This window comes from Populus alba, chromosome 1, assembly GCF_005239225.2.
Source record: "Populus alba chromosome 1, ASM523922v2, whole genome shotgun sequence".
Classification (NCBI taxonomy): Eukaryota; Viridiplantae; Streptophyta; class Magnoliopsida; order Malpighiales; family Salicaceae; genus Populus; species Populus alba.
The window spans coordinates 13651735-13677545 of record NC_133284.1 but is presented as its reverse complement, the minus strand read 5'-3'; the positions used below and the strand labels follow the sequence as shown (position 1 = coordinate 13677545).

The window sequence follows — 25811 nt, the reverse complement described above, 5'->3', positions numbered from 1 at the left end:
GGCCAAACCCGGTTGAGACCCGAGTGAGGCCTGATGTTTTTTTTTTTAATGTAGTTTTTCTCCTATACCCCTTTTTTTTCATTTTTTTTTTAGTTGTTTATTAACACTTTTTAAAGTTCGCTATATAAATATTAGAAAAATATTTTATTTTTTCAATGTGGGATTTGAAACCTTTTAGTATATATATTTTATGTTTCCAAGAAAAAAGTTATGTTTTTTCAATGTTGGATTTGAAACCCTTTAATATATATGCTCCATGTTCTCAAGAAAAAATTATGGTTTTTTCAACGTGGGATTTTGAAACATTTTAATATATATACTCTATGTTCCCAATAAAAAAAGTTATTTTTTTAATGCGAGATTTGAAACCCTTTAATATATATACTCTATGTTCACAACAACAAAATTATGGTTTTTTAATGTGAGATTTGAAACCCTTTAATATATATATACTCTATGTTCCCAATAAAAAAAGTTATTTTTTCAATGCGAGTATTTTGAAACCCTTTCGTATATATACTCTATATGTTCACAATAAAAAAGGTTATGTTTTTTCAATATGGAATAAAAAAAAAATTGGTTTAAATACTTTAACTTAAAAAAGATAACACAATATCTTTTCAATGTGGGATTTAAAGCCTTTTTAGTATAAATACTTATATTCGCAAGAAAAAAATTATGTTTTTTCAATATAGGATTTGAAACCCATTAGAATATATACTCTTATGTTTCAAATAAAAAGTTATTTCTTTAATGTGAGATTTGAAGCCATTTTATATATATACTCTATGTTCACAAGATAAAAGTTAAGTTTTTTTAATATGGAATAAAAAAACTTTGTGGTTTAAATACTTTAACTTAAAATAATAACATAACATTTTTTTCAATGTGGGATTTGAAGTCTTTTAGTATATATACTCTGTGTTTACAAGAAAAAAAGTTATGTTTTTTTAATGTGGGATAAAAAAAAAATTTAGTTTAAATTTTCAACTTAAAAGCATAACATAATATCTTTTCAATATGGAATAATTTTTTTAAAAAATATTCTCTTAAACTCCATTATTTATAATATATATAGTTTATATTCATATGGATTTTTTTTTTAATTTTTTTATATAAAATATTAAAATTTTAAATATTTTTCTAGATTGATCAAGATTGACATATATCAATGCAAGTTAATTCATAAAATTCAATACCCGATCAAGATATTGGCTTGGGTTTGGTAACTATGTAAACTCAATCCCACTTCATGAGATAAATGCCGATGCTTCCTTTGATGGGAACCATGTTAGGTCAAATATAGTGATGGGAAGTCATAATTTTTTACGCGCCTAGTCACAGTCTGTTTTTGAAAGAAAAAAAAGAAAAGAACCCAGGCTATGAAAATAGGTTTGTTGAAATTTATACCATTTGATTTTGACCGTGTCAGATTAGACACTTGCATGGAAATGGTCTTATTAGTTTGCCGTGTGGAAAATCATGTCATTTACATTTTACAGGGCACCCGGAGAGAGTATTAGAAATTTAGAAGTGCATTTTAAGATTATTTTTTTATTTAAAAATATATTAAAATAATATATGTTTTTATTTTTTAATTATTTATAATATTCTTGTTACATGTTTAAGGCTGTATAATATTCTTGTTGTGTGAGGTGTTGTTGGAAACATGACGAAACATATTTTTTTAAAAAAAAATGATATATTTTTTAAATATTTTTAAATTATTTTTATATGCTATATTGAACATATTTTTTTAAAAATTAAAAATATTATTTTAATATATTTCTAAATAAAAAATATTTTAAAAAACAATCATTATTTCAATTTTATACATACTAGTAAACTTGTTATATGTTTGACAATATCCTCACAGTATTATTGAAGGAGAGAATCAATTATTAGTAATTGTTATTAAGGTCTTATAAGTAATTTTTTTAAAAATTATTTTAAAAAATTTTCTGTCTTTATTTGTTATTAAAAAAAAATTAGTTAATAGAAAACATTTTTAATTTGTAAGATTTTATTCCTATTATTTTAATAATCTTGAAAAAAATATTAATAAGTTATTTTTTAATTTATTTTTAATGATATAATCAAATATTTAGAGAGTATTTTTTTAATTTATTTTTCATGATATTATTAAATATTATAAAATAATTCATTTTAAAAAAAAATTATTTTTCAAAAAAACCATTTTTAAAAAAAAATTACTTTCTAGCTAAAAAAGAGAGTAAAAAACAGGCCTAAATTCAAACACAATAAAGGAAAAGAACCAATTATTATTAAACGTGTTTAGTTGTTGGTTAGTGTGTCCTTTGTTTCCGTGTCTTTTCAGCTTCTTCCTTGAAATAGAAAACAGAAGGGAAGACGCACGCTACAATTATGAAAATATAAACACGAACCGTACCAAAGAAATTATATTTAGAAATTACAAGTTGCTTCACTACATGGAGTGTTTTTTAGTGCTTTGCATTGAACATGATATCATTGAGTATTTAGGATTGGTGTTGCAAATGAACTGTTGTTTTATTATTTATATTATTTTTATTTTTTTTAATATTTTAATGTATTGATATTAAAAATAATTTTTTTAATATTTTTAAAAAATAAAATATTTAAATTTCTAAATACAACCTCTTTCACGGTTACATATAAATACTTGAAAGATTTGCACACTGCAACAACCCATCGCCAAAGTGACAAGTTGACAACCTAACTGACTCCTCCCTCCTTCTTCATCTATTATTATTTATTGTATTTTTTGAGTTACAACTATTATTATTATTATTATTTTCACATTATGTTTATAACTAGTATGCTTGCTCCGATGATCTCCAAAAAAAGTAAAAAATTACTAGTTAAGCATTTCAGGTAATAATAATAATAATAATAATAATAAAATAAAATAAAAACAACAAAATCCATTCAAATTGTCCCTTCAAATCACATATCACATATTATCGAATTTTAGAAGGAAAAAAAATAATGCAATCTGAAAAGGCAGAAGAAGAGGATGAGAAGATTGCGAATTCCATTAATCATGTAATGATAAACATCGTGTTGAAACTTCTTTCAAACTTTAGGATTGATATGGAGATTAGTCAAGCTATAAGGATGAAAGTGAACTATAACTAGAGTTGTAGGACTAAAATATAATAATTTTCAGCATGTCAATGACTCCACATCTTATTCACCAAGCCACATCATCAAGAGAAGTCATTCAAGCATGAGCAAGACCCCACTTACTAGTTAAGGTAATAATAATAATTAATAATAATAATAATAATAATAATAATAATAATAATAATAAAAGACAACAAAATCCATTCAAATTGTCCCTTCAAATCAACATAATCACATATCAACGAATTTTAGAAGGAAAAAAAAAATAAGACAATTTGAAAGGCAGAAAAGAAGATGGATTGCGAATTCCATAATGTAATGATAAACATCGTGTTTGAAAATTCTTTCAAACCTTCAGGATTGATATGGAGATTTAGTCAAACTATAAGGATGAAAGTGAACTATAAACTAGAGTTCTAGGACTAAAATATAATAATTTCAGCATGTCAATGACTCAACATCTTATTGCCAAGCCACATCATCAAGAGAGCCATTGCATGGGCAGAACCCCCACCCCACATTTTTTAATATAAAAAAGATGTTTTTAAGTGAGGAATTGTGTGGCCATCGGAAATAGAATGAATTGTTTTATTTGTTTGAAAGTATTTCTAAAAAATTAACTTTTTTTGGGTGTGTTTTTTAAATTATCTTGATATGTTGATATTAAAAGTAATTTTAAAAATAAAAATATATATAAAAATATATATATAATTTATATATATGATTATTTTAAAAAATAATTAAAAAATTAACCAATAATATACTCTCGGAAATAAAGCTTTATGCGCTTAATAATGGGAATATTCAAATAAGTAATCATCTTTGGAATTTACAATAGAAATTTGTACATTTATACTATGTTTTAATGAGGTTTGATGGCAGCATTTTCAATTGTAATAAATGCACTGTATGATAGGAAGCTCACCAACTAGGATAAGATTTACTTTTTTTTTTAGAAAAAAAGAGATCGAGTTTAAGACTCAATCCTGCAAGCTGTATTGGAATCCATTCCTCAGATTGAATTGAAACATTATCATGGTGATTAGCGTACAATCCCCATAAAAGTCAAGCTTCGACAATGTTTACTTTTCATCAATGTCCACAATAAAGTCAAGTTTGGGTGGCCTTAATTCCGCACCAACTAGTGATTCACTGTCAATTTAAATAAAAAAATAGACGATGAGGTGAGACAATGGCGGAGAACATGCATCAACTAATGTAAGAGCCATCGTTGAAAGTAATATAAGCATCCCAATTAAAATCTACCTAGGACACTTCTTTAAAGTTAAAGTAAGGTAGCATGTTTATTTTTTAAAACGTTTTTTTATTAACAAACATATTAAAACAATTTTTCAAAAAATTTATGTTATTGAACCATTAACAACATAAAAATAATCTAAATACAAAAAATAATTTGTAGCTAAAAAAATAAAATTCAAAAAAATTTCAAACACCAATTGGACCACAATGCTTAAACAACATATGTCCCATCGTGTGGTGATCCCAACAAAAATGTGGAAACGCCCACTATAGTCTAAGATGTTACCACTGAGCACACTCAAATAAGTAGCCCAACGCCAAAGGCCCCGAGCCGCCGGCACCACTATCTTCACACGTCAATAAACCATGCACATCGCACAAGCTGACACGTTATCTGTACTATCTAGAGAGATCTTGGTTTAATTCTATAAAGTTTGAAATATTATTTTATGGTAGATAATTAAAGCTGAGATTATACAAAAAAAAATTTATAATATTATAATTAATTCTAATACATCAATTTTTAGTACCAAAATCTTCTATTAAAAAAGGCTAAAAGAATAGGCTTTTATTATTTTTGGAATGTTTTAATGAATTTTTGACACTAAACTTCACCTTAGTTTTTCAGTTTATTTCCGTTAATTTTAAACTTTATTTTCCTTTTTATTTTCTTTTACTCTAGAGCTTAAGTTAGGTTTTGTAAAAAAGATTAATTGAATCAAATTTTCTTGAGTCCCATAACCTTTTTTAGAAATGCATTTAAATAAGGTAGATGGTGATTAAAATTATACGAGACTTGATTTCATACTTTTTTATTTGCAATCAAGTGGGGTGCAACAAAAGTTTAAAATAAAGATTAATCAGTGACAACAAATTATATTCACTCAATAAATCTAAGTGCTTCAACAATTAAGCTATTTTATATTATTTTAGTTTAAGTTTAACATATTACTGATAACATGCATGGTAGTAATTTCTATCAATACAATTGTGCAAGTTTACTTTGAATATATAAATTGTTATACATATAAACGAGACATCTTTGAGCATTAGTCTAGTTTTGGATGGACAAACTCAAACTTTAATTTTGTTAGTTTTAAATTCTGTTTATGACTCATAGTAATTTTGAAGGTTGTTAGATGTCTTGTTTTAAGTTATAGTGTAACCTTTAAACTGTGTATGCCTCATACAATTCATTTATTTTTTATACAATGTATGTAAAAGAACATTGCTATTGGGAACTAAAACAATATTAAAGTGATTAATATATACTTGCAAGTTTTTTTTTTGTTAACTTTATTTTTTGTGGTTATTAGAAGTATATATATTTCTTTTTTTTTAGAAAACATTTAATCTTATAATATATTGCTATTGGTACTTACAAAAAATAATCATACAATCAACTTGCAAGAATGGTTCATTACAAGATATATGTTGCTTACAATAATACTACTTCAGTAAAGAGTTCCACCATCGCTTTCTTGTTAGGGGTGTTCAAAAAAAACCGATTAAACGAGAAACCGATAAAACCGACAAAAAATAACCGAAAAAACCGAACCGAAAAATAAAACTGATTAAACGATTAATTATATAGAAAAAACCCCGGTTCAGTTCTGTTTTCGGTTTTTGTAGTGCAGAGAAAATCGGGTTAACACGGAGAGATTTCCGCCGAAGGTTCAAACAAATGGTCTCTAAGCTAGGCTACGTATAATAGAAAAAGTTGCACCAGCACATCCCTCTCTTCTCTCCATTTACTCTCCCCACATACTTTCTAAACCTAGCCGCCACCCATGTTTCACCATCTTCATCTCAGCACAACCCCCCATCTTCATCTCTCAACCTTTCTCACATCTCTCAACCGTTTTCACAGCCTCCCATCTTTATCTTCATCTCTCAACCTTTCTCACAGCCCCCTCTCCCCAGCCAACATCTTCATCTCTCGTCTCTCTCAACCTTTTAAGGCTTTAAGCACAACCCCCTCTCCTCCCACAAAGTAGATCTAGTGAACGAACCATCCTTATCTCTCATCTCTCCATTTTTTTTGTTCTTTTCTTTAAGCATAGTCGACTAAGCTCATGGATTAACAACCAAACAGCAACCCCCCTCTCTTCAATCTTTATCTCTTAATTTTTTTGTTTCTTTTTACTTCTTTTTTTTAATTTATGTAGATCTATTATGTATTCATTTCCTATATTTATTTACAAGGTTGTTGATTTGCTATAGTATGCTCATGTTGCGATTACTGTAATGGATGTTGTGAGAATTATTTATTTACAATTTCTCTTTGGTTTTATCTATTTTTGGTGGGGTATTCTTCAGTGGCTGGCAATTTATGCACGATGTAATGCTTAATTGGAAGGCAGTTGGGATGGATCCTATACCCAGGTTTGAAAAAAATATCCATCTACGAGCAAGACTCCTTGTTAAGTGCTTCTAATGATATTCTTGAAACCTACAATTGTGTTGCTAATCTGTAATAGTTTTGTAATTCTCAAGTTGGCACGGCATTTTTTCATCATATATGGGCTTCTTCATTATATTAAGTTATGGAAAAAATCTGTAAATTCAAAGCTGTAAAAGCTCAATTTAATGTAAGCTTTAAAAAAAATCCAAAAAAAAATGGGATTAGGTTTCCCGGTTTTTTGCCAAAAAAAACCGAATTTAACCGAACCGGGCCGGTTCGGTTTGAACCGGTTTTCGGTCCGGTTCGGTTAATATGTTACAAAATTACTATAATTCGGTTCGGTTGGTTTTTTGAGTCTAAACCAAACCAAACCGAACCGTGAACACCCCTACTTTCTGTAGTGCATGGTGAAAAACCTAAAAAGCCTAATGTATTAAACTTTAAGAGGTGAAAACATAAAATGTTGTTCTATCTAATCATTTTGAACTTGATAAAGTTATCATCGAAGGAAGCGCCAAAATTGTTAGATAATAAATTTGATATTTTTATTGTGGCAACTATGAATGCATGGAATCATTGAGATTTCGTATGCAAGAACTACATCTTAAGTGAATTAGATAATACACTATATGATATGTATAGTTCAATTAAAAGTGAAAAGGCATTTTAGAAAGCTCTAGATAAAAAATACAAGGCTGAAAATGCTGGTATGAGAAAGCTTATAGTTGGCAAATATCTGAATTTTAATATTATCAATCGAAGAATAGTTATAAACCAAGTTTAAAAGCTTCAACTTATCTTGCATGAAATTCATGTTGAAGATATGGCTTGAAATGAACCCTTCCAAGTACTTGTAATTATTGTCCAAAAAATACTAGTAAATAATAACTAGACAAAATGAGCATATATTTTTAGTGTATGTGTATTCACACAATTTATAAAATCATGATAAATATGCTATTATAATAAAAGGACAAGTATGCTTCTAGACACATATACGCAATATTGCATAAATAATAGAATCACAATCCTAACATACACTCGAATATATAAAATTAAATAAGAAACAAGATGATACTTGTTAAAACAATTTAAAATTTATCAAGCTTTGTTGCTGTTAAGGATCAATATTTTATCCTTAAGGCTTTATTACTTGTTACTTGGTGTAATAAGACTTTCTTTAATAAAACCTTCCAAGATCCAAACAACACCACATTATTTAAATGTACTCTTAAATCAGGCCTAATGAGCTAATAAAATATTGTTTAATTATCCCTCTACGAGGATTGAACTTAAGTTTTAGATTAGGAGAAACTTCGAGAGGAAAAACAAAAGGTTTAAAATAGAACACAATGCTAGAAAATAAGGTAAATAAAAGAATAAAACTCTATTAAAACAATGCATAATTAACCAACCTTAAACACTCTTCTCTTGCCCTTTTTTATAGAGAATTTCAAAGACCAAAGGTTGATAAACTTCCACCACTAACCATTTTGATTACCCATAATAAACCATAATTAAATATAAATGTATTTGGATTTAAATCATGTGGTTTTTAGGTTAAAGATTTTACTCATGTAACCTTAAAAGAGTTATAAAAAAAACTAATCAGATTTTTTTTTTCATGGATTGGATAAAAACAGTGGGCTGAGGTAGAAGAAATAGTTCTTCGTGGACCAAGCCAGTATCCAAATTTTAGTTGATAAAAAATAATCTTTTGTGACCTAAAAAAATATTTTACAATGAGCCCAAACCCAAGCATGTCCTGAAGCTTGAGCATGAGTCGGGTCAGGCCAACACGTATGAGTGTATAGGTTTAAGCCCAAAACCCACTTTGCTCAAAACCTTTCCCCTCTAGAAGCTTGGGTGCCCTTTGGGCTTAATTTTAACTTTTAAACTTCCCATTTTATAAAAACTAGGAAAGTTTTGTTTCTAGTCTATATGCGATATAAGCTTTTTGAGAGTTTTGAGTTTCACTGAAACATGCTAACTAAGAGTTCTTCAAGATTAAATTTTTGTTCACCCATAATTTATTTAAATCATGTTAATGATTTGTGTTAAAAAGCTTATGTTGGAGATTAAATCTCAAAAATGTTTTAAGTCAAAAAGCGAGTGGATCCTAATTTTAAATTGGCCTTAAATGTGTTCGTTAACCATATTATTAAACAAATTTTACCATAATTATGAAAAAATTACTATTATGATGGAAAGAATTCAAGAACTGCCTTAAACATAAATGCAAGGAAATAGAAGTTGAAGATCTCACTTTTAGACCAAGAATAGAAGAGGATAATAAGTTGTCTGAAAAAAAAAAAGTCAGCACTTCGGTATGGCTAATAAAAAAAGCATTGTTTTGCAAGTAACTAAGTCCCACAATAAAAATCAAAAGAAAAGGCTTGTTGTGAAAGGGAAAGGAATTGCCAAAAAGTTCAATGAAAAATACTATATCTATAACAAAAATTGGGCATTTGGCTAATGATTGTAGAAATAAATCTTAACAATGGAACTTTAAAAAGGGACGGGCGACTCAAACCAGTACCAGCAAGGTTGATCACCTTACGTGAAGTTTTAAGAATAAATTTATCTGTTATTGTTTTCAAAATCAACATGGATAATAACTTTGAGTAGTGGTGGGTTGATATTAATGCCACATGACATGCATATGCTAAGAAGATGATATTTTTCACTTATAAAATATAGATGAAGAACACCTATACATAGATAATTCATCAACTTATAAGGTGTTAGGTGTTGGAAAGGTCATACTAAAGATGACTTTAAAAAAACTTATCATTTTTGACAATGTACTTTGTGTTGCTAACATTAGAAAGAATTTAGTGTATGATTCATTGTTAAGCAAAAATTGTTTTAAGATGATCTTTAAGAATGATAAATTTATACCTTCTATAAACATAATGTTTATAGGAAAGGGTGTCTTAGTGATAACCATCTCAAAATATAATGACCACTGTAACCAAGAATGACGATGACACATTTTCTTTTTACTTGCTTAGTCTTGTGATATGTTGCATGATAGGTTGGAATATGTGAATTATAATTATATACAAAGGTTAATTAACCTTAAATTATTACCGAGTATGAGTAAGAAATTGACATTTTTCTTGACAAGGATCCTGAAGAAATCGCACTTGCTCCTAAAACTTTATGGTTTTTTTAAAAAAATCACAGGTGAGCTTTGTATAAAATCAAAAGTCACAAAACCTTGTTTTCAAACAATTAAAAGAATATAATGAACCTCTAGATTTAATTCATTTTAATATAGATGATTTAAAATTTGTGCAAATAGATAAGAAAAAGTATTACATTACTTTTATAGTTAATTGCACAATGTATTGTTGTAAGTACTTGCTTAGAAACAAATATGAGGCTCTTTGATTTTTCAAACATTACTAGAATAAAATAAAAAATCAACTCAATAAAAAGATAAAATTAATAATAAGTGATATATATGGAGAATATAAAGCTAATTTCGGTGAATTTTTTTCCCCTAAAATTGTATGATCCACCAAATCACTAGTTTTTATTTACCATGATAAAATGACATTACATAATGTAAAATTCAAACTTTAAAATAAATTATGAATATCATATTGATAAGTAGGTGCTCCTCATAGCTTCTGGAGTGAGATAATTTTGACTACCAATTATATACTTAACAAGTAAAATTATCCTATAAAAAGCTAGAAAACATGTCGTATAAATTGTAAAAAGATAAAATATCTTCCTATAAATACCTCAAAATATAGGAGTATCTTGTAAATGTGGCATTTTTTTATCTTAATCAAGTATTGAGAACATTCATCTTAATACTATTATGAAATTAGAAAATGCTACATTCTATGGAAATACGTTTTCATTTAAGAAAGCATAAGGAGATCATTCTATTAAAAGAAAAATTGAAGCTAACTAAAGCAGTCATCAATAAAAAGATGATGAACTTGATCATGTAACAAACAAGCACATTTAAGGCCAAATTAAAAGCATAGTCCACTCATATTTATGGTTAGAAATTTATTTTCAAACAAAAGCTTTTTATTATGAAACAATAACATAATTAAAATAAATTATAAGTGAATGAGAAATTGATCTCAAAGAACCCTCAGTTGATATGTTTTTCTGAAACCCAATGCCTCTATCATACAAACAAAAGAAATACGAAAAATCTTGTTTTTTATATAGTGGAAAAATGAAGAGTAAAAATTAGGCCTAAAAAACATCAAAGCTTTTAAAAGAGAGAGGACCTAAGAAAAAATAGGTTTTATGACATGTATTTATGACAAGTAATTAAGATTGATAATGGAAAAAAAATAATTATGATAATTACCATAACTAATTTTATAATAATTCTAGTTCTAAAGTCCTATGTAAAAAGAGGTTAAAGGAAAGGAGTTTTTGGTTGTTTTATTTGTTTTTGATAATTTTTACATAATTTTTGTCACTCTTCTTCGCCTTGATTTTTAAACTTAGTTCTTTCAGTTTTAAGCTCTATTTCCTCTATTTTTCTTCCTATACTAGAGTTTCAGTTTAATATATGATAAAAAATATTTAAGTCAAATTTTCTTGAGCGGTTGAGTCCCTAGACCTTGTTTGAAATTGCATCTAAATAAGATAACGGTCTTAGAAGGTTGATTGCATACATTCTGTTTGCAATAAAAGAGGAGAAATAATACCTTGAAGATAAATAACTGATCCTTAACAACAATTTATATTCAATGTAATTAGAATTTTAGTGCTTCAATAAGTAAATACTTTATATTATTTTAATTTTGGTTTAATATATTATATAATTAATATGCATGTTATGATTCTGTTTAAATCTTATTTTACAAGTTTATTTATATTCTTATAGTCTGTTTGAGATTGTAGTAGCGGTTGCGGTTCAAAGTATTTTTTGTTTAAAAATACTTCAAAATAATATATATTTTCTAATTTTTAAAAATCATTTTTGAGGAAATACAGTTTTAATCGTGTATACAAACAGACTCTTAGCATGTATGCTAGTTTTTTTTTTACTTGATTTTATTTATTTTGAAAAATATAAATTGTATATGTTTACTAAAAATCTTTGAACAAATTTAGTTTTGAATAACATGAATTGTACTGATTACTTCAAGATTATTATGGTTATAATGACAAGTGTCAACTAATTTGATTGTTTAAAATTGACTGTCAGTATCATTGCTTTTCAATTATATATAACCAAATCTAACTAAGCTGAGACGTTTAGAAAATCTAATTAGGAACAATACCATCGAGTGCGATAACTGAATATGAAAAACAAGAGAGCTGAGAAATTATTAACGCAGAAACCCGATGTGAAATATCCACTTTGCCATTTCCAAAACAAATAATGCACTATCCAATAAGGGGTAAAATAGACATTTACGAGAGATACATTTGTCGTTGCCAAATTTATTAGGATTAGGACAATCTTTTAACTTTTCTTGGAATAGGACAACTAAAATATCTCCTTTTATTAACTAAAAAAGAAAAACACTTATATACTCCTTTTATTTACTTCAAAAATATATTATCCAGTCCGCTGCAAAAAACGGGTAAAATAGCTATTGTAAATTTGTAATTATACGAGGTGTGCAATATTGCAAAATTGCCATTTACCAACCAGGAAGACGGAAGGAGCCGCTGTGAGTTTTCTTTTGAAAGGCGGCTGCCGTGGCCGTGAGGTCTACGGTCTGAAAGTATGGGCTGCTACCCGCTGTTGCGAGGCCTAACTTTCAATAGTGAAGGCAGTACCAGACAATTTTATTTTATTTTCAAAAATACATGTGAAAGAAAATCACAACAGTCATTGCGTAAGGAACATTCCAAGTTGGGCATCTTTCACGTCTCAATAAAAAAGGACATCTACGACTACACAATAAAAACGTTTATTTTTTTCTTTTCGGTTAAGGAAGAGGGAGACCTGTTGTTCTGTCAATAAAAATGATACATGTCTTCCGACAAAAAAAAATTGTTACATGTCTTGAAATTTTGACACCGTTAAAAAAACATGCATCTGTCCTTGTAACATGATAAATAAGTAAATAATAAATCGAGTAAAATTAAAAATAAATAAAGATAAAGTAAAAATAAATCCAAAAACAAAATTCAGATGCTAGCTTTTGCATACAGATAGCAAAATCGAAATTGAAAAGAGAAAAATGACGTAGATATTTTCAGATAGCCATTAAAAACATGATTATAACCACATTTAATTTTTTTTTAAATTAATACTTTTTTATATATTTTGAGTTATTTTAATGAGTTGATCTCAAAATAATTTTTAAAAAAATAAAAAAATATTATTTTAATATATTTTAACATAAAAAATATTTTAAAAAATAACCACCAACCTACTTTTAAAAATTTTAAAAAATATCCTTCGCTCTAAAATCCCATGACTTGCCGCTGACTTACCACAATCCCTCACCAGGCTCCCACGCCTCTCTATATTTCCTAAACTCCAACGCCTCTCTCTCTCTCTCTCTATCTCATTTCTATTTCCTTCGATTCTTATTTACTAATATATCCCCTGTCCCGTCCTCATCTCTAAATTAATTAATAAAATAAACAAACACTCAAAACTCTTGCTCTTTATAAACAAATATCCTCTTCGTTGAAATTTCATTATTGTTTCTCTCTTTCATCTCTTCTTTTCCTGCTGACTTTTGAGTTAAAAAATGGCTGAATCGGTAGAGTTACCGAGTCGATTGGCTATCCTTCCGTTTAGAAACAAGGTGCTTTTACCTGGCGCCATTATTCGCATTCGCTGCACTTCGCCCAGCAGGTAATCCTTTTTTTGTTTTTTCATTTAACTCTCTCTCGCTCCATCTTTTACTCTTTTTTCCATAAATCTGATTTTTTTGTTATTTGGTTTTTGGTTGAGCTGTTTGATCATGAATTTACAAAGAAATGCATGATTATTTATTTATATCTTTATAAATTGACTATTTGCGAATTGTTTCGATGAATTCCAGTGTACAATTGGTGGAGCAAGAACTGTGGCAGAGAGAAGAGAAGGGTTTGATTGGGATTTTGCCTGTTAGAGATGCTGCTGCTGCCACGGCGGAGACGGCATCTGTGGGCCCTACTTTATCCCACAGTAAAACTCGTGATTCTCGTGTTTTTTTATTTCCTTTTCGGCAGCGTTGATTTTTTTTTTTCGAATCGTATGTTTGACTAAATGGAATGGAAATATGATTGTTTAGGTGCTGGAAGTGATACCAGTGAGAAAAGCTCGAAAACTCCAGCTAGTACATCCTCGGATAATGTCAAGCTTGATGGGAAACACCAGCAAGAAGTTTTTCATTGGCATAACAGGTTAATATTTTAATTCACACTCAAGTTTATTATTTTTGCTGTTTTTAAATTTTAAATTGAAGTTCTGATGGATAATGATTGTTGGGTTCCTTTAGGGGAGTGGCTGCTCGTGCTTTGCATCTGTCTAGAGGAGTGGAGAAACCTAGTGGGAGGGTGACATACATAGTTGTTCTTGAAGGTTTGTGCAGATTCAATCTCCATGAACTTAGCACGAGAGGGGCATATTATACTGCGCGGATATCTCCGCTTGAAATGACAAAGGCTGGTAAGTTTTGAATTAAATTATTTGCTTCGTACATGCATTGATGCTGAATCATTTAGCAGTAATGCGTTCTATATAGCGTTGTTGATCAGTATGCTGAATCATTTCCACTCTTTAATATTTTATTAGAGCTGGAGCAAGTGGATCAAGATCCTGATTTTGTAGCACTGTCTCGCCACTTCAAAGCAACTGCAATGGAACTCATTTCGGTTCTTGAGCAGGTAATTTTTCTGCTGTAATTTTTAGGATTAAAAATATGAAAATGCACCACCTCTATTTGTATGTGCACCTTGTCATGGTAAGATATGCTCATTAGCGAACTAATTGTTAAATTTGTATGCCTGTCATTCAAGAATGCTGATTCTTATATTACTAGAAAAGAATTAGCTTCTTCATATTGCTTTTCATCTTATTTTGTTGATGTTCTGTAAATTGTTGTTTCATTCCTGCTCTTAGAAACAAAAAACGGGTGGGAGGACAAAAGTCCTTTTGGAGACTGTTCCTGTTCACAAATTAGCAGATATATTTGTCGCTAGCTTTGAGATAAGTTTTGAAGAGCAGCTATCTATGTTGGATTCTGTTGATCTGAAGGCAAGGCTGTCAAAAGCTAATGAGCTGGTTGACCAACATTTACAGGTAATCTGTTCATCCTCTGATAGCAAACATCTGATGCATTTACATAAAGTGAACTTGATTATTCCTCTGATCTTTATGGAGTCTTGCTTTAACATTTATTTGTGGACAGTCAATACGTGTGGCGGAGAAGATCACGCAAAAGGTTGAAGGACAATTGTCAAAATCACAGAAAGAGTTTCTTCTGCGCCAGCAGGTATGCTTTTTTTTCTTAGCTAGTATAATATGTAGGGTACGATATGTAGATACTTCAGCATAATTGAAGCATCTATTATGGAAATGAGAGCCTGGTTTTCTGGTTTCAGTAATGCAATTTGAATGTTTTTAGACATAAAGCTATTTTAGATGCAAGCTATGTTTTAACCAACTGGTAGGATTTTTTTGGAGGATTCATGCTACTATCAGTGATGAACAATTTTTTCCCTCTGGAGGATGGAAGTTCAAACAATCTATAAGTCCTGTCATAAGGATTTAATTTGAACTGTTATTTTAAAATAAAGAAAGAAGTTGAAGTCTAGTTGTTCTATTGTGTTAGCTGCATTTTATTTTCACCTTTTAAGTTCATTATCCAATGGAGCATTTTTAGCAGTATTTGGGGGAGAGGGAGATGGAGAGGGAGAGGGAGAGGGAGAGGGAGTTATGATTATATAGTTTTTACATTTATCAGATTCCCCAGAATTATTTTGTGAGTGATGGGGCCTGAAAGGTGCCTTAATTGAAGGCTATTAAATTGATATTGACTGGTGTACTTAGCCATCAGATGTGGAACTATCCATCTTAGCTTTTTTTGTAATGGATATATGGTTATAGATTATGATGCAAAGTGCCATCAGATTGATAAAAGTGCAGCTGCTGACCCATTAGTAAATTGTTTACTTATAGATTATAGAACATTCTTTTCTAAATCTTTACTAGATATTATAATAATTATAAGAACATTTTTTTCTAAGTCTTTGCTTGATATTACAATTATTATAATTTTTGGGCTAATCCATTTGATACATATTCTAGATGAGGGCTATAAAAGAGGAGCTTGGTGACAATGATGATGATGAGGATGATGTGGCTGCCATAGAAAGGAAGATGCAAAGTGCAGGAATGCCTTCAAATATCTGGAAGCATGCCCAAAGGGAGTTGAGGTATGTGTTTTTGGATAAGATAGAACAGATGATCACAATCTTTTGATAGCTGAATTTAGAGTGGCAATAAAAGTAGTTGATTCTTATCTAGTCAAGGATTTTACTAAAACTACATGTTGATGCAGCATTAAAATATTGTTATTTTGGAAAGTTTACATGAAGAAATACCATAACTTGTGTAGATGACTCTATTCCAAATTCCCTGTAGTCCTAGAAAATTCTTATGAAGACTTGATGGTGTTAGAAATCGTAAATGTCAACATTTAGATCTGAGAAACATCTGATTTACAAACATTCCATTGCATTTAGTGTAGTAAGAATTGTGCAAACCCTGACATTGGAGACGCTTGTATCCTTCCTCTCAATTTATACTTGCGTCAATATTTTTTGATGCTGATTGGACAATCCAAGTTTTTAGGGTTATCCATACATAGAGACTAGGTGGATTACTGTTGCAGACCCATTGGGCTGCTGCATTTCTAATATCTCAATGGGATGTCATAGAGCCAAAAGAGGTTCTTATCCTAATTTAAGGTGAGAATTATCTTCAATGGGTTACCTGCAATTGCTAATTTTCGTGGTTTCTGTGTTGTACCTTTGTTTCCTTTTAGAAAAATTTAAACTTGATTTCAATTAAAGTCTCTTGCTCTGAAATGTTCTAATGCAAGACCCTAATTTCATATTCTCCAGCCTTGAGTTTTCTGTTCATTTCTACTATACTCACACTTTTTTCTCCATTTCAGGAGGCTTAAGAAGATGCAACCTCAGCAACCTGGTTATAATAGTTCACATGTTTACTTGGAGCTTCTTGCCGATCTGCCCTGGCAGACGGGAAGTGAACAACTTGAATTGGATCTAAAAGCTGCAAAAGAACGTCTTGATAATGACCACTATGGTCTGGTCAAGATCAAGCAACGTATTATTGAATATCTAGCTGTTCGCAAGGTTGACCTATTTTCAAGTGTTGTTTCGTTGCGTGTATTTTTAAAAATTTGATTTTCAATTAGATTTTTGTTGGATTTATTTGTTCCACTGCAGCTTAAACCAGATGCAAGAGGACCAGTTTTATGCTTTGTTGGTCCACCAGGTGTTGGAAAAACATCTCTGGCTTCGTCTATTGCTGCTGCCTTGGGCAGAAAATTTGCCCGTATATCCCTTGGTGGCATTAAGGACGAGGCTGATATTAGAGGGCACAGGAGAACATACATTGGAAGCATGCCAGGGCGTCTCATAGATGGAATAAAGGTAGAAAGTACTGTGATGGATTATATTTTTGCAATTTTGGCCGTTTCTTGTCAATATCTTTGTTGGTACACAAGCCTCTAGAAGGTATTTCAATTAGGACAGGAATTTCTATTTGGGGTAGCTGGAAGTTTTCTATTATGCTTGTGCATCAGCTTTTAATACCTCAGTATTATCCACATATGTAACTCACACAAACTAGATTCCTATTAGTCCCTATCATTATATGACTGAAATCACTCTTAAAAATTTGCCTATGTAATTCTAGAGGAGAAGCAGTGATGCTTTAATTGCAATCAAATTGTTCCATGAAACCGGTTAGTTCTCTTGAGAGATCAATAAACAACATATGGGCATCTTAAATTCTGTCACAAGTGCAGTGAAATCTAAAAGTTTATTCTTTTAGATTGGTCAGATTAGTGGGAGATTATTGTCCTTTCTGCAATGATGGTTCACATGTACAGAGGAAATGAAACATAATTTCCAATTGGTCATTATTTTATGCCAATAGATTTCTCTGTAGAAGGAAAAAAACCAGGATTTCTTTTATCAGTAATGCAGTTATCGGCCCAGTTCATACTCCCTGATTTACGCCAAGCATGTGATGCCAATGGGTTTTAATAGAAAAAATATCTGAACTGAAGAAGGCTCACTCAGTTTTCAAGCTCATCCATGGGATTCTGCTTCAATTTATGTACATTATGTCCTTACTTCTGGAACTATGTAGATTTGCATAATTTGAGCTTTCTCCTCTCTTGCTCTTTTTTATTAGAGTTGTTTTTTTGTCAGGATAATACAGCATGCTCATAATTGGGACCTTCTGTATTCATGCTTACATTTGCAGTCTAAAACTTGGGTGTAAATTAGACTGGAATTAGATCATTAAGTTCTGTACCATCCTGCAATTGATTTGTTTGTTGCATAAGAGTTGAATTTTGAAGCTAAGAGCCAACTTCCTCTTTGGAAAAAAAGGAAGATCACGTGACCAAGTTTGTGATATGTTTCTTTTTCTGGTCTTTTGGCTTTAGAGAGTGGGTGTTTGCAATCCTGTGATGCTGCTGGATGAGATTGACAAGACAGGTTCTGATGTGCGCGGGGATCCAGCTTCAGCTCTGCTGGAGGTTCTTGATCCTGAACAGAATAAAACATTCAATGATCAGTATCCTTTTATTTTTGCTGCAGGATGTCCTTCACCGAATCTTAGTTTTGCCTCACTGGACACATATTTGCATCGCTAATTATTAATTCCAGATACATTTGATTTAAATCTAAAGTTTTCATTACTATCGTTAAAGATCCAAATTCTATTTGTTTTTCTTTCAATAGGACCAGGATCTATTTGAAGGCAAGAAGTTCATATGGAGCAGGTTTTGAAATTTAGAGCTGATTTGATGCCATTAAATCTGAACTCTGATTAAAATAACATCTCCCTCATGATAAATATGCCAGAATAATGCTTCCTTAACTTAAGGTCTGTAGCTATCTGAATGTTCCATTTGACCTTTCAAAGGTGATTTTTGTGGCAACTGCAAATAAGATGCAGCCTATTCCTCCACCTCTTTTAGACAGGATGGAGGTCATTGAGCTGCCTGGATACACTCCTGAAGAAAAGCTTAGAATAGCGATGCAGTATTTGATTCCAAGAGTTTTGGATCAACATGGGTTGAGCTCTGAGTTCCTTCAAATTCCAGAGGTAGAGGATTTGCTAGAGCTGTTTTTATCATTTATAAATTTCATGCTCAAGGATATCATTGCCCTTCACAATTGCAGAATTATGCTTGCTTGTGAGATGAAATTTAGTGTTTTCTTGTTCTCATAGAAGTCAACCATTAAGCATTTCATATCGGAGTGAACATCTTTTAGCTGAAGGTCATCTATGAGTAGTACTATTTTTACTTGATGAATATTTCTTGTTGAAAGCTGTGAGCCAGTGATTTCATTAGTCATAAAATGCGTGGAATGGTGTGGTCATTTATTATCTATCATAATAAAAAACGACATTGAAGCCACTTGCAATTCAGAGTTGGCTTTCTGGCATGTAATTCATGCACGGTGCCATGCTTATCTTGACAAACCTGAAAAAAACTTATTATGGCAAACAGACAAGGATGTGATAAAAACAGTATGGTACCATATTTCATTTCTAGGGTAAGGTTTAGACTATGGGGTAGTTAATAGTTCATGTTGACATCACAGCATCTAATCTTCCTAATCAAGTTAATTGCTCACGAAACTGCAACTACTATCAAAAACACTTGCAGAAAGAAACTATCAAGGCCCTATAGGATACCATCCCTGTATGTTCAAATCCTGGTTGTTGAGACTTCAATTTTTCAGATATTGAGTTGTGATAATATTCATGTCTGGTCAGATCATCAAGGTATCTGTATATTCCATGGAAATATTTTCAAAGGGAAGGGTAGATACAGTAATGGCATGATATTTTCTGAATCATCCAATCATCGCATTTCTTTCTTTCTAAATGCTTTTTCCAATAGTTGTGCTGTTTTTTCTGAAGTGGTTCATCCAGTAGTTGACTTATGGATGCTACGGTAAGTGTAATAAGAGTGAAGTGTTTGAGTGGTAGAGGGAGAGGCAGACAAAAATTGACTTAGTTTGAATTGTTAAAAAACAGATTTAGAATCATGACAACTTTATGAAAGTTTCTCATAACCAATATTAATGGGGAAGGAGATCCATGTAATTACTCCATCTAGCTTGGGATGGAGACGAGTTGAATTCACCATGACCATCTATTAACATAATATCTTTGAAATTTTGCAGTCTCACATATGATGATCTGATTACTTCTTTCCAAACTAAGATGAATCCATGTCTTTATGTCTTCCTGCTTTGGAACTATAAAGAAAATGAGAAACAAAAGGAAAGGACTCAGTGAGATATTGCAGATTCTGTAACAAGCTGCACATGTTGTAAGGGAATATATGTCCTGAAAGCCTTCCTAATATTGCAGGCTATGGTGGAACTTGTCATTCAGAGATACACAAGGGAGGCAGGTGTACGCAATCTGGAGAGAAACTTGGCTGCATTGGCTCGTGCTGCAGCTGTAAGAGTTGCAGAGCAAGAACAAACTGTACCATTGAGCAAAGATATGCATCGGCTTGCTTCACCATTGTTGGAGAACAGACTTTCTGAGGGAGCAGAAGTGGAAATGGAAGTTATACCAATGAACGAAAACAATCATGAGATATCAAACACATTCAGCATTGCCTCACCTTTGGTTGTGGATGAACCTATGCTGGAGAAAGTACTGGGGGTAATGATTTTTCTCATCATTTATTGATTTCCAACAGGATACTTTATGTTTGGATGCTTCTAATTTTATATGCATTAGTCAAGTTTATTTTAATAGAGGTTTGAGCTTTGTTATATTCGTCTGCTTAGCAATTAGATTTAGTTGGTTTACTATTGTACATAAGGGTGTTAATCTTGTGTTGCTGGAACCTGATTGTGGAAATTTTCTTTACATTGAAGTACTTGCATGGCAGGCTCGCTTGGATGATCTTAATAAAATTGATGACATTTGGTTATGCATTGATGGTTCCCTTTTCCAAATGGAGAATACTGAGTAGGATTGTGGTTTGGGCATTTCAATTTTCTTTGATAGAATTGGTACGTGCCAAGCATGATAACTGCACTGCTGGCACTTGGTTTTTGTTTTGGCATTGATGGAAGAAGTTAAATTGCTCAACCTTCTGTCTTGTGTGTTGGAGTTTGGATTATAGCGTGATCTGTCAGTTCCTTGACATTGCTAGGTATTCTAATGCATTATGTAGTCCGAAGCTAAAACATTTCTTACATTGACTAAATACTGTGGTTTGTCCAATTACATAATGTTGCACGAGAGATTGTAATTTTGACCATATCTGAGAATCTTTTTCTGTGATTCAGCCTCCACGGTTTGATGACAGAGAAGCAGCAGAGCGTGTTGCAGCCCCAGGTATATCAGTTGGGCTTGTCTGGACTGCCTTTGGCGGAGAGGTTCAGTTTGTGGAGGTTACATCAATGGCTGGAAAGGGTGAATTACATCTCACTGGACAACTTGGTGATGTAATTAAAGAATCAGCACAAATAGCACTGACATGGGTAATTCAAATTTTTCCTGATCTTCAGTTCGTTCCTTGTACAATTATGAAATGAATAAATATCACTATTGAGGAAGACCATGCTTTAAACTGCTTATGAAATGTTTATTTGCCCTATATTCAAAAGCGCAGCACCTTCCACTGTTTGAAATGTATGATTGGATATAAAATCACAAAAAATAAGCTGTTATGCAGAAAATAATCCTTTTTTATACTCATAAAATTTCATTCAGAGATACTTATTTGATCGAGTCTTCTATGGTGTAGGTACGAGCAAGGGCAACTGATCTTAAGTTGGCAGCTGCTGATGAAACCAATCTCCTTGAGGATCGAGATGTTCATATACATTTCCCTGCTGGTGCTGTACCTAAGGATGGGCCCTCAGCTGGAGTGACATTGGTAACAGCTCTGGTTTCACTGTTTAGTCAGAAAAGAGTAAGAGCAGATACAGCTATGACTGGGGAGATGACTTTGAGAGGCCTTGTGCTTCCTGTTGGCGGTATCAAGGATAAGGTATAGCCACTTGATTAGCTAGTCTTGTTAGTTTCACCTCTAGCACTTCTCTTTCTTTCTTTCTTTTTCTCTCTCTTTTTTTCAAGTTTAACCATGTACCACAACAAGTGACATTTTGACATTTTCTTTTTCCCATTTAGAGCTTAATAAATGGAGTTCTTGTTCCAAATTACTGGCTTTTTTTTTTTTTTAATTATAACAAGGCCTTGGATATACTTTTCTTGACCTGTGAAACACCTTAACTTGTGTGCTTGTTAGAAATGTTAACATTTTATAGTTGTTCCTGGTCTTATGTGTTCTTGCTGCAAATGTAAACACATTCTCTGTTATTGTGTTTTCATTTGCAACATATTTGTGTCGGATCAGATTGGTGACTTCCAATTTAGGCTTCAGTTTTAAGCTTGATGATATTCTTCCAAGTGTTGGCAAATAATGGTTTCTTCCATTAAAATTATTAGGATCATCCAAAACTTTTCTGTATTACTTGACAACTGCCTGGCTAGGCAGTTGGGAATGCTGATTGGTAGGCTCTAGCAAATTCAGTAACATTTCTTACAAGAATCAAATCTTGCTGTAAAATGGAGTTTGTGGCAAGTGATGTAGCTTTCTGAGGATGTTGCTAGTATCTCAGGCTCGTTATTTTGCATATCTAATTTGATAGATTGTAGTTTTGCATTTATGTTTTTTTGGTCAATATGATGGTTATGGCTTACTTGATTAATAAACACACTGTATCATTTGATAAAAAAATGGACTCTAATCATTAGTTTGGGGAAACACCATCTCTTAGCCATGAACTTTATCACTGTAGGTGATCAGCTTCGCCCATGTGTGGTATGCATATATCAAAGGTGCTGTTTCTTAGATTGTTCTCTTTCGCAGATATTGGCGGCACACCGCTATGGCATCAAGAGAGTGATTCTGCCAGAGAAAAATTTGAAGGATTTGGTTGAAGTACCCGCAGCTGTGCTTGGCAGTCTCGAGGTAATTTTATCTGTTTGAAGCATAATGTGAGTCTTTTTTACCAGTACATGTTAAACATAGATTAACTAGTCTCCTATGGAACCACAGTGCCAATTCCTCTTTTAGATTCTAATACTGATTCTAGAATCCCCTTGCCTTTTTAATTAATTTACCTCACTTTTCTGGTCATGTTAAAAGGATTCTGGATGGCAGATATATTCTATTTAATTCATTTCTGAATTCGTTGGTAGTGTGGACATTTTCCCCTTCAATGGACTGTTTGAGATTATTACAGGTCAATTGCCAGAATCTCTCACATTGGGAAATCTTTTTATTTTAGATTTCTCAACCATACGAAACTTAAGCATGGTAGTCAGATGGTAAACATTTCTTGTGATGATGCTTGCCTCACCTGCGTGCATCCCACTCTCATTTTGACAGATTTTACTGGCCAAGCGAATGGAAGACGTGCTGGAGCAAGCGTTTGAAGGTGGCTGCCCTTGGAAACAACACTCAAAATTATGACAGAACCCCCTAGGACTATATCTAACCAATCCCTGCTGACATGGTATTTGGCTTGTCCCATGTAAATTGGCAGACAACAGATTTCGCCTTTTTTCTGCCGCTGCCGCCTTCGGCAATAGGAGATCAAAAGAAGTTCTACTGGTCAGTTGTCAAACAAGGAAAGGCAAGTTCTACTGCTTGGACCTTAACATCCATAATCTTTGAAAAGTTACCCATGAATCCACACCCCCCCCCCCCCTCCTCATGTGGCGGGTAAGCCACCGCATCCCTATTGTTTCTGCACCCTTTCCCCTTCTCATCTTTTTGTGTGATTATAGATACTGTGTATAAGTTATTTATTTAATGGAGCTAGGCAATGCCTGCCATTCAACACTGATTGGAAGTTGTAAATTTGTTCTGAATGTCGAGGCTTGTCTGGCAGGTTATTTTACACGGTTTCTGATTATACCAGCAGCCGCTTCATAGTGCATATAATTTGAGAATTGTTGGAAGCTTAACCTGGAAGAGTATCAGGCTAAGTACCAGGGAACTGTCTGATATACTCTCTGCCAATTGATTGTTACATCAAAAGAATACGCCAATCATTGATTTAGTCGCGATGGAGCACAGTAGCAGCAACAATACTAAAATCAAATAATAGAGTCGCACTCCTTGATAACTTGCTTTCTGATCTGTCTCTTCACATGTAATGCAAGGCAGATGCGCTGTATGATTTCACCAATGCTCAAGGTGTACACTAGAATTGTGTTGTTTCGGAGAGCAATCTCATAAATCTGAAAGACTTAATACTAGGATTTCATTTCTGGTGTGTCGAAGCATACGACGGGACGGGGTGTTTGTTTTAAAGTTTTTATTTGGAAAGATATAAAAATAATGTTTATTTTATTTTATTTTTATTTTTTTATATTAGTATATAAAAAAAAAATTAATTTTTTTGGTTTTAAATTCCATTTTCGTGTCATCAAACAACTTGTGAGAAACAGACCTGTCGTTGACTTCTTTTTTTGTTTTTTTATCGTTGGTTTTTCTTAATAAAATTATTAAATTAGTCAAAACTGTTGAATTCATTTGAATAAATGATCCAAATCCTAGAGTTTTGTTGCTATTTTAAGAACACTATCATTGCATGACATTATTTCTCTGTAAAAACTGTCCATGCAAATGTGCAAGATCAAGTAAACCTCCGTTCAAAATCGAGAAGCTAAATTAACTGTTGTGAGAGAAAATATTGTTAAGCATGAACAAAATAGAGTCAAGCAATGTCGTTATGCATGGACAAAATAGAGTCAGGAGGAGGCGGGGATAAGAGACAATATCTGCTGAACTAACTACAACAGAGAAGGCAGATTTGTTAGAGCACCGCAGGGTTTCTCGATCACTATTCTAAATCGATAGATTTAATATCTACATCTAGAAATTTTAAAAAAGAAATTATATTATAGTAATGCTTTTTAAAGATGGATGTTATGCGTCCCTAGCCTTGTTCCAAACCTTTTTTTGGTTTTCCTTTTCACGGGTCATCTTACACAGCTAGAGACCAAGTGTAACATATCCCCAAAAAATTTGGATGCTATTTCCACTGGATTTTCTTTGTGATTGTTGCAAAACAATGTAATATATATATATATATATATATATATATATATATATATATATAACATTTAAAATCATGCAAGTCCATTTATTAATAAATCTAATTAAAATTTGATATCATTTCTTTTATCGATTTGTGCAATAAATGATGGGAAGCTACAAGTGGCCAAAAAGAAACGGGAAAAAATTGCGATGGAGGAGCATCACGTAAACCAGCAAAAAAGATGGAAAAATCGAGCCTTTGCTTTTCGAGAGATCAAGCAAAATTGAACCATTATACCAGGAGGGAGATGATATGTGGCTAGCACAACTCCCTGCACTGCTTTGATATCATTTCTTTTATCGATTTATGCGACAATTTAGATTGTCTCAACGTATCCTCAATTATATAGATACTAGTAGTGAGTTGTTCAGTACTAAATACTAATTGTCAGGGTAAGCGGGAAGCATATCTACATATTTATCATGTCGGAAGAGATTGAATATTCATACAGCGATATCTGGTAACTAATCTAGACAGCTATATGAAATGTAATTATCCATAACACGCCAGTTTATTACACCAATCAAGTCGTGTTTTCTAAGGCATTTTTGTATTTCAATGCATTTCAAACCTCATTATCTGAGATAGAATAAATTGATTTACAATATTTTTTTATATAACATTTATTAAATATGTTGCTCATGTTGTTATAGATAATAAG

At 31.8% G+C, this 25811-nt stretch overlaps 1 protein-coding gene across 3 annotated transcripts; it reads left to right on the top strand.

The window, feature by feature from the left end:
* Positions 1-13297: 13297 nt before the first annotated feature.
* LOC118039090 (lon protease homolog 2, peroxisomal) lies at positions 13298-23944 on the top strand. 3 transcript variants are annotated; one of them, XM_035045684.2, is made up of 17 exons: positions 13303-13598; positions 13789-13913; positions 14020-14131; positions 14227-14396; positions 14523-14614; positions 14850-15029; positions 15139-15222; positions 16038-16165; positions 16909-17110; positions 17204-17410; positions 18436-18566; positions 18887-19100; positions 20382-20684; positions 21320-21514; positions 21781-22026; positions 22909-23010; positions 23431-23944. In XM_035045684.2, exons 1-17 carry the CDS (start codon positions 13492-13494, stop codon positions 23512-23514), a joined length of 2682 nt encoding a protein of 893 aa, XP_034901575.1. In that variant the 5' UTR covers positions 13303-13491; the 3' UTR covers positions 23515-23944. The 3 variants fall into 3 exon arrangements, with proteins under 3 accessions (XP_073259998.1, XP_034901575.1, XP_034901574.1); XM_035045683.2 differs by having other exon boundaries at positions 13789-13922; XM_073403897.1 differs by lacking the exon at positions 23431-23944 and having other exon boundaries at positions 13298-13598; positions 13789-13922; positions 22838-22976.
* Positions 23945-25811: the final 1867 nt, after the last annotated feature.

Bases quoted from the DNA above. Each gene is read 5' to 3' on its own strand.
- LOC118039090 (XM_035045683.2), top strand. From the start codon at position 13,492: ATGGCTGAATCGGTAGAGTTACCGAGTCGATTGGCTATCCTTCCGTTT. The intron at 13,923-14,019 runs GTGATTCTCGTG...ATGATTGTTTAG, and splicing joins TTTATCCCACAGTAAAACTC to GTGCTGGAAGTGATACCAGT. The intron at 22,027-22,908 runs GTATAGCCACTT...TCTCTTTCGCAG, and splicing joins TTGGCGGTATCAAGGATAAG to ATATTGGCGGCACACCGCTA.